The sequence below is a fragment of the Salvelinus namaycush genome, chromosome 17 (assembly GCF_016432855.1).
Source record: "Salvelinus namaycush isolate Seneca chromosome 17, SaNama_1.0, whole genome shotgun sequence".
NCBI lineage: Eukaryota > Metazoa > Chordata > Actinopteri > Salmoniformes > Salmonidae > Salvelinus > Salvelinus namaycush.
The window spans coordinates 5,306,898-5,317,001 of NC_052323.1; the positions used below are offsets into that span (position 1 = coordinate 5,306,898).

Consider the following 10,104-nt stretch of genomic DNA (forward strand, 5'->3'; position numbering starts at 1 on the left):
GGGGATGTTATTCGAAAACATAATGTTAACTTTCACTGCTATGCGGATGACACACAGCTGTACATTTCAATGAAACATGGTGAAGCCCCAAAATTGCCCTCGCTAGAAGCCTGTGTTTCAGACATAAGGAAGTGGATGGCTGAAAACTTTCTACTTTTAAACTCGGACAAAACAGAGATGGTTGTTCTAGGTCCCAAGAAACAAAGAGATCTTCTGTTAAATCTGACAATTCATCTTGATGGTTGTAAAGTCGTCTCAAATAAAACTGTGAAGGACCTCGGCGTTACTCTTGACCCTGATCTCTCTTTTGACGAACATATCAAGACTGTTTCAAGGACAGCTTTTTTCCATCTACGTAACATTGCAAAAATCAGAAATTTTCTGTCCAAAAATGATGCAGAAAAATTAATCCATGCATTAGTTACTTCTAGGTTAGACTACTGCAATGCTCTACTTTCCGGCTACCCGGATAAAGCACTAAATAAACTTCAGTTAGTGCTAAATACGGCTGCTAGAATCCTGACTAGAACCAAGAAATTTGATCATATTACTCCAGTGCTAGCTTCCCTACACTGGCTTCTTGTTAAGGCAAGGGCTGATTTCAAGGTTTTACTGTTAACCTATAAAGCGTTACATGGGCTTGCTCCTACCTATCTTTCCGAGTTGGTCCTGCCGTACATACCTATACGTACGCTACGGTCACAAGACGCAGGCCTCCTAATTGTCCCTAGAATTTCTAAGCAAACAGCGGGAGGCAGGGCTTTCTCCTATAGATCTCCATTTTTATGGAACAGTCTGCCTACCCATGTGAGAGACGCAGACTCTGTCTCAACCTTTAAGTCTTTACTGAAGACTTATCTCTTCAGTAGGTCATATGATTGAGTGTAGTCTGGCCCAGGAGTGTGAAGGTGAACGGAAAGGCTCTGGAGCAACGAACCGCCCTTGCTGTCTCTGCCTGGCCGGTTCCCCTCTCTCCACTGGGATTCTCTGCCTCTAACCCTATTACAGGGGCTGAGTCACTGGCTTACTGGTGCTCTTTCATGCCGTCCCTAGGAGGGGTGCGTCACTTGAGTGGGTTGAGTTACTGACGTGATCTTCCTGTCTGGGTTGGCGCCCCCCCTTGGTTTGTGCTGTGGTGGAGATCTTTGTGGGCTATACTCGGCCTTGTCTCAGGATTGTAAGTTGGTGGTTGAAGATATCCCTCTAGTGGTGCGGGGGCTGTGCTTTGGCAAAGTGGGTGGGGTTATATCCTTCCTGTTTGGCCCTGTCCGGGGGTATCTTCGGATGGGGCCACAGTGTCTCCTGACCGCTCCTGTCTCAGCCTCCAGTATTTATGCTGCAGTAGTTTATGTGTCGGGGGGCTAGGGTCAGTTGGTTATACCTGGAGTACTTTTCCTGTCTTATCCAGAGTCCTGTTTGAATTTAAGTATGCTCTCTCTAATTCTCTCGTTCTCTCTTTCTTTCTCTCTCTCTGAGAACCTGAGCCCTAGGACCATACGTCAGGACTACCGGGCATGATGACTCCTTGCTGTCCCCAGTCCGCCTGGCTTTGCTGCTATTCCAGTTTCAACTGTTCTGCCTGCGGTTACGGAACCCCTACCTGTCCCAGACCTGCTGTTTTCAACTCTTAATGATCGGCTATGAAAAGCCAACTGACATTTATTCCTGATTATTATTTGACCATGCTTGTCATTTATGAACATTTTGAAAATCTTGGCTCTCTCTAATTTTCTCCTTCTCTCTTTCTTTCTCTCGGAGGACCTGAGCCCTAGGACCATACGTCGGGACTACCGGGCGTGGTGACTCCTTGCTGTCCCCAGTCCGCCTGGCCTTGCTGCTATTCCAGTTTCAACTGTTCTGCCTGCGGTTATGGAACCGCCACCTGTCCCAGACCTGCTGTTTTCAACTCTTAATGATCGGCTATGAAAAGCCAACTGACATTTATTCATGATTATTATTTGACCATGCTTGTCACTTATGAACATTTTTGAACATCTTGGCATAGTTCTGTTATAATCTCCACCCGGCACAGCCAGAAGAGGACTGGCCACCCCTCATAGCCTGGTTCCTCTCTAGGTTTCTTCCTAGGTTTTGGCCTTTCTAGGGAGTTTTTCCTAGCCACCGTGCTTCTACACCTGCATTACTAGCTGTTTGGGGTTTTAGGCTGGGTTTCTGTACAGCACTTCGAGATATTAGCTGATGTACGAAGGGCTATATAAAATAAACTTGATTGATTGATTGATTGATTGATTTAGGGGCGGCAGGGTAGCCTAGTGGTTAGAGTGTTGGACTAGTAACCTAAAGGTTGCTAGTTCAAATCCCCGAGCTGACAAGGTACAAATCTGTCGTTCTGCCCCTGAACAAGGCAGTTAACCCACTGTTCCTAGGACGTCACTGAAAATAATAATTTGTTCTTAACTGACTTGCCTAGTAAAATAAAAAATAAAATAATGTTTACATATCTTACATTACTCATATCATATGTATATACAGTATTTTATACCATCTATTGCACCTTGCCTATGCCGCTCGGCCATCCATATATGTACATATTCTCATCCACCCCTTTAGGTGTTGTGTGTATTAGGTAGTTGTTGGAGAATTGTTAAGATGACTTGTTAGATATTGCTGCACTGTCGGAACTAGAAGCACAAACATTTCACTACACTCGCATTAAACATCAATTTTAGTTGAAAATGAAATATCATACAAATTCATTTTTAACACGTTTCTTATACATTTGTACATTAACTTGCATTGAATATTATTTGAAGTGCTTTTTAAGGTTTTCCTAATACTAATAATTCAACATGACACCTGAATGTATAAACTTGCTTTTGTGACAGCTGAAAACATGCATTTATCATAAGAAAATTATACTTTTCCACCCAACCTTTGGTGAGATTATGATAACAACCATATGATTTCCCTATCTAAAACAAATCAATCAATGTCAATTATACATAATATACTAATTTATCTAAAGAATATGGGTGTGGTGGAAATTACATCTATGTTAAAAAAAACTTCTGAAAACAATATTTTTTTGCAAGCATTTTGAGCAACAACCATTGTTAAACATTTAATTAATTTAAGACAAAGTCAGATTCCAAAAGTAGCCGATGGGCAGAGCTCAAGGAAGTAGGCCAGTGTTTTTGAGAGATCAGCCCAGATGGGGTCATCCGCATAGAAGAGCTCAGTGAGCAAAGTTTAAATGTATAATTTGTGGAATACCCAACACAGGTGTGGAGGGTTACCTGCTTGTGAGAATCACCAAAGTGAACTGCCTGGATTTGACTGGTGTATTTACACAGGTAGTTCTCTCAGGGGTGCAACTTTGGTTTTAGAAGTGGGGGGGAAATTATTATAATAATTTGTTTTATCCAGTCGGATAAACACTCCAAACAGCCACCCGACCGCTCGGAGGTGTCTGCATGGTCCTAAAGCACACCATTGTCTCATTTTGTATCACAAAAATGTCCCCAGTGAAATTTCAGAATATCCCCAGTGAGTTCTCTGCAAAGTCAATATGCACGATGATCTCCACTTTCCACAGATTCTGTTTAATTCTCTCAGTTTGGAGTATTGGTGTCGAAAGTTGTGCACGTGTTTCCCCAACTTACCGTTCAACCCTTTGGAGAAGTCCTCCAGTAGAACATGCAGTATGACACACACCTTTTCTTTTACTGTCAAATGGACAGTGAACATGTTTCCTTCTTTGTTTTTCCTTCTCTCTCTTCAGCTTTGTTTTTCCACTCAAACCACTATGTCTGCTCACCAGCATCAAAGTCAGAATTCAGTGTACATTCACTCTTTCTTCAGGTTCTCACAGGACAAAGACTCTGATCACTTTGTGATGCTGTAGTTTGTCGGCCATGAACTGGAGGTTGGCGTGGGTTTTGCAGAGGCATGTGTCCCTATCCTGGACTGTTGGCTTGACAACCCAAAAAGGACGTATATTGCAGAATTCATAGTAGGACATTTTAATCTCTGAATATTCCCTCTTAAACTTCTGATAAAGGTTCTGAATTGTTCCATTCAAGAAGCGCTTCTGCTTTTTTTTTCTTGTTCCTCGTTAGTGTGTCCTTTTTCCCTGTTGTTGCTCTACTGTTGATGTCACGTTCATAGAATCTAGTGATTTTCTCTTCTGTGGCTGTGCTAATTATGTTACACTGTTTTTTCCTGGAGTATTAAAGACTTGTTGGCCTGTTTTCATTTGCCCTAATTGCATTTGCTGAAAATCCCAATTGTCTGTTTGCGGCTTTGACCAGGCCATACTTTCTCAGGATGTTGCCTCTGAGCATTTTTGAAGCTACTTGTTTGTCCTTGGCACTGTGCATTTTTTGATACTTTTGCTTTAACTCTGCAATGATGGCATTTTGAAATAATAAAATCCTTCTCAAGTTCTTCGGAGTTCCCTTCATTTGCTGCTTTGTCCTTGGGGAATCTTGTCTCCATTTTCTTCATCAGTTGATCATACCTTTTTTTGTATTTCTCAATTTTCCATTAAGCTTTATCAAGTTTGACATTTGTCATGCAAAGATCTCTATGTTTTTGAGCAACCTCTTCCAACCTTTTTCCCCCTAGCAAGTATTTGACTTCTCATTCCTGTTGCAGATGATGAGGAAGGGGCATCAGGGCGTGCATCAGGGGCAGATAAGTTAGGAGCAGGTATGATGGCCTCATGTTCTGGATGCAAGTCATCTGGTGACTAAGGTGTTGTGTTGCCTGATAGGTACTTACTTACTTACTTTATTGTCCCCATGGGGAAATTTTGGTGCAGTGTCATGTACACATTTAATGTGGCGTTTAAATACAAAACAAAATTGACAATATAACTTTTATAACTGTTACATACCAAAACATTTTTTTTTGAAAGACTAGCCTGCTGTTTAGGAGGGATACCACACCTGGCACAAATGATTGTCTAGGTCTGTTTTTCCTACTGAGGTGTGCCCTATACCTGCGCCCAGAGGGGAATAGTTCAAAGTCCGGGTACAGGGGTTGGCTTGGGTCTAAAATGATTTTGTGAGCCTTGCGGGGGGCCCTGACCTTAAAGATCTCATCTAGGTAGGTCTCCATTGCATCTGTTCTCTTTAATGGCTGTCTTCTATTCCGTTGGTTGCATTGACATTGCCGTCTCTTTGTTCTCGCTTTGTAAGCTCAAAGATAGATTTCACTTCTCCCTTGTCTTTTTTCTTCCAGTATCTCTCCCTGCCTTTTTGCAGATGTTCCTGGTATCATATAGGATACTTTTTTATGTGGCATCTTCTATAAAAAAAAAGAGAAATACTACTTAAGTTTTCCAGTTGTGCACACCTTGGAGCATTTTCTAGATTAAAGGAATTGTAAACATGATTAAATAAGCCTAATGTTTTTTTTTAAAGTAAAAAGTAAATGGATTTTTGTCATTTCCACCATGTTCTGACATTTCCACCACAGTTAAGTTTGTGATGGAAATGACTGTGATGGAAATGACGCTTCTAATGTTTTAGAGAAAAATGTCAGACTGCTTAGCATGCTTTGGATAGTATTACAGCTAGCACATAGTTTACACTAAATACATAAATTATATTTAAAAAAAATTAAGTTCTACCACAAATTAAATAAATTATAGCCTGTTTGGAAATTACTGACAATAAAAAATATTCTCGACACAAGCGATATTTACCTAGATTTTTCTTCAACTTCTGGAACAAATGTCTGCTGCAGCCATGTGCGTCAGTATCACAATATGTTTCCATGGTAACTAAATTAACATTCTCTTTATTATTGAGGAATTTGCCCTCAGTGGTAGAAATGACACCACTTCCAAAGGACAGGTATATTTTTTGTAAATAACAATATAAAGGGCATATTCACAATAAATATTGATAAAGATGTTATTTAATTCACTCTTTCTCTAGAACATAATATTACATAATGTGTAATTATTAATGTTTTCTCATAGAAAAACGTAGTAGAAGCTCAAAAGTCTGGGTTAAGGACAAGGGCAAAACCATTAAATTGAAGTATAAAATGCATCTGAAAAGTAGCTAAAATACTTGATAGAGAGGTGTTCAAAACATCTGGGGAGATTGTAGTGTGAATGTAACATATAAAGAATAAAACATATATTTTAAAATAAAATACCCAAAATTGACCCTGAGTACATAGAAGTTCCTGTAGTTGCAGAATCACCCAATTACAACATGATTAAAGTTAATACATTATGCATGCATATAATGAAATATCCCATATCTCTTTATTGTATCTCCCTAGAACAGGCAATTCATTATAATCATGAGAATGAATTGCTGAAGTTACTGTGTTCCCGTTTTAATCAACAGTCTTTGAATAAGGCACAGTTACACCAATTATGCTAAACAATGCACACCAAATGAATTATAATACATCTTTATGAAAATAATTCAGAGCAACAAAGCTTATAATGAACTCTGCACAAACATATGTCTCATCCTGGATATGATAAATGTACCAGAAAGTTATTAAGCAATTAACATTCTGGCATCCTCAATGAATATACTCTTAATCTAATGACAAAAACTTGTAATAACTGAAGTTGTTGATCATTTCAAATGCTTAAACTTTGCAATGAACTCTTTCAGAGAATGCTTCGGTAGTATGTGGGCTCACTGAGCTGGCATATTGTTTGATTCCATTCAAACAGAAGGCCAAGTCTAAACAATGTGTTCTGGGTTTCACCCTTGTGGGTTTTGGAGGGACAAAGTTCTGCAGGTTGGTAAGAGATTTGAGATGCTGCTGGATAAAACAAACCTATGTCTGTTTTTGATGGTCTTGACAGAAGCAAGGTATAGAAGACACCGATACATATGCTAAAGACCGTGGTAAAGTGAAGACACAACACGCAGAATGATAACAAGAGAAAGCCACTTTTTATTTAGAAAGAATCCCAAAAATAAACAAGTTAGCACACATTCCATATAGAAAATTTCAGTGAGAATAGTTTGGATATGCGACGACGAGGGTGATTAGATAACTTACTGTTGTATTGTTCATGACAAAAGAAAAATCAACAGTGATACCAATAGTACATTGTGTGCCTCCCTTTACATATGTGAGAGGACGTGATCGCATGTTAGGTCAAGTTATTCAAATACAAAAGTAACAATGGTCTTTCTGAAACCTTCCGTGTGTGCCTAAATCAGAGGTGCATGTCTGTAAAAGCTGCTTCAAAGCTCCTACCTAATAAAGCTACTGAGGGATGTGTTCTATACAAAAAATGTAACATGTTTGCTTTGAAACTTATCCTGCTATGAATAATTGATATTGAAAATCCGTCACCGCCAAATGACCCGCATGTATAAGTACTGCATGTAATTGACAACAAAAAAAAAATAAACTGAGGAGGGATTGTAATATTTTAGTGGATATTACTCATACTTGTCATTAAATATCCATATATTATTTCTACTTTCCTATTTCCCATCTCAAGTATTTAGTCTTACAACTTCAACACTATAATGGAAATGCACATTGGCAAAAAGAAATGAGATGCATTTGAGGTAACAACATGCAACTGATGCTAATTTACACTCAGGTTAATGCAAAGTATGTGGAGTTCACTTCAAAACTGAAAAAAAGTTGCTGAAATATGACTCTTAGCCATAAAACTGTACACCAAGTAACAAAACGTACAAAATGTGTTGACTACATTCACTTGATGACAGTGACTGATTATATTAAGACTACTATATTCATACCTACTGGCACTACATTTTGGCACCCTTATTATTTGGCATTTTTAAATGACCATTTTGACCATGTTTATTTTCCTCTCATAGCAAAACGTATGCAATAACACAGTAGTGGAGTGTCATGGAGTGTAAACTGTTTTTTTCCTTTAAAAAGTGGGCCGCGATCCTGATCCCTGACAGAAAGAAATACAAACAGCACAATACGTTAAAGCAAACAAATAACATACAAAAACATTTGTGCCACCCACTTGAACAAGTAAAAACATAGGAAAAGGATTGATTTCAAATGTCAAGCATTGCTAAGTATTTTATATCAACACCAAATGTTAAAGAATAAGATATATAGGAAAGTTTAGAATAGTAATAAATTACATGATTTAAACATTCCAAACCCCATAAACAACATATTTGGCTTTAAAAATATCGAACTACAAGCTGTTAAGCGTTTTTTTCTTTCAATATACTCACACATTAATAGGTTTATATTCAACCAGTATGTAAGCGGTTTTATTTAAAAGCCATTTTTGTGAAAATACATACAAATATTTTTTCATATCGTTTTTCTTACATTTTCAACAACAAAAAAATGGACATTTCACATCTCGATGATGAAGTCAAGTGTGCTTCAAGGATCCCGGGGTTGGCGGTGGTGGCTACAGAAACAGACGTGTTGTCTCAACAATGACCCCCCCCCCCCAGTTGAGATGACAGAACTCCCATGAGCAGCTGTTACAGTCAATCATGCTTCCTATATCTCCAACATACTCAGAGATAGGAAATGATGTCACCGGGTTACAAAAAAAGGCCTCCCTTTGTATTCCAAGGTGAAATTCCATCGAGAGGGATTGTCTTTTGTTTAGTGAGAAATAGAGAGCGAGAAGAAGGAAACGTCTTCATGACACCATAACGGGAGGCCCCTTGACCCATTCAACTAAAATGGAGAGAAAGAAAGCGTGAAGAGAGAGGGGCGAGGGGAAAAAGACGAAAACCGCTCTATTGAAACCATTGTAAGGCACTCAAAAGGTTCTTATCGATCAGGAGAGATCTGTCAAGCTGACGTTCATTCCCATGCCGGGTCTCACGTAAGGTACCGCATGCACTGCTTTCGGAAACTCTGGAGTCATCACCCGGCCATTCTCCCCAGTACTCCCCGTTATAGACAGCCTCGCTTTGCTCCTCATTGCGTCCGTGAAGGTCACCTAACATACACACACAAGCACACACACACACACACCACACACACACACACACACACACACACACACACACACACACACACACACACACACACACACACACACACACACGCAACCAACATAACCATATACACACACACGTATTCCAGCACACAAACACACAAACACAAGGAAACCAGGTTAATTCCAGACATCCCCTCCAACCTAGTAAACTTAAAATTTTAAATGTAGAAAGATGAGAATGCAAACGTAAACAAAATATGATTTCCATGGGTATGGCAAAATGCGGGATGCAAATGCCCATGTACAGCTTGATATGCATGATTATCACAAGCAGTATCGATTAATGTGTCACTGGGACATAGGTTAATGAGCATGGCCATCAACAGGCATACATGATCATGATGTTAAATAGTAAGGAAACTTAAAATGAACCAAAACACTGTACACTCTAAAAAACAGGGTAGTCTCTCTCTCATTACCAAATCATAACACGATCTGATTTGGCCAACCTCCACATTCAACATTCAAGGATGGGACAGATGAAGCCAAAAGCGTGCATTGGGGGAATTTATATGAAGACCTCGTTCCTACCCCCTAAATTTTTACACTTTCGATCCCATATACGTTGTAACCTTCCTTATAAGTTGCAAAATTCTGTGAATTCTGCGAGGAAGTTGGGTTAATATTCTGTGCATTCTTTGCCACCTTCATTCGTATCGCCTCGGCTCGGGACTTGTAACAGAACTCAATCAAGGCCACCAGCATGGCCAAACCAAGTCCGCCGACCAGAATGTAGAAAACCCCTGCCACATTGCTCAGACTGAGGGCGCTCGTCTTCTCCTGCAAACGCACACGAGACAGATGTCAGTGGGAGGGCACAGATAAAAGGGCATAATAAAAAATAAAAACGCCCATCCACCAACAAAAAAAACTACTGACACAGCAACACACAAATATGCTAGCATTTCTACATGGTCTATCAATTTACCAAGCAGATAATGTACACTAAAGCACAACAAATCTAGACAACGTTACAAACCACACACAGGTGCTGCCTATTTTTTAGGGTTACTTTATAAAAGCAATGTGGTGGATTAAGGTTAGTACTTGGTCTAGTGATATAGAAATATATTTGCAAGATGAAATGCAGCTATATTTCAAATGTGGTAGAGTAATCTATGTGTTTC

At 39.4% G+C, this 10,104-nt stretch overlaps 1 protein-coding gene across 2 annotated transcripts in view; it reads right to left on the reverse strand.

Annotated features, from left to right (window-relative positions):
* Positions 1–8,752: 8,752 nt before the first annotated feature.
* Positions 8,753–10,104, reverse strand: part of LOC120061982 (glutamate receptor 2-like) — a 65,046-nt gene continuing 63,694 nt past the window's right edge. For both annotated transcript variants that reach the window (XM_039011769.1, XM_039011770.1), the window contains exons 15-16: positions 9,623–9,757; positions 8,753–8,917 (exon numbers count right to left, since the gene is read on the reverse strand). In XM_039011769.1, the coding sequence (XP_038867697.1) occupies positions 8,753–8,917; positions 9,623–9,757 (300 nt within the window). The remainder of the gene's footprint in view (positions 8,918–9,622; positions 9,758–10,104) is intronic.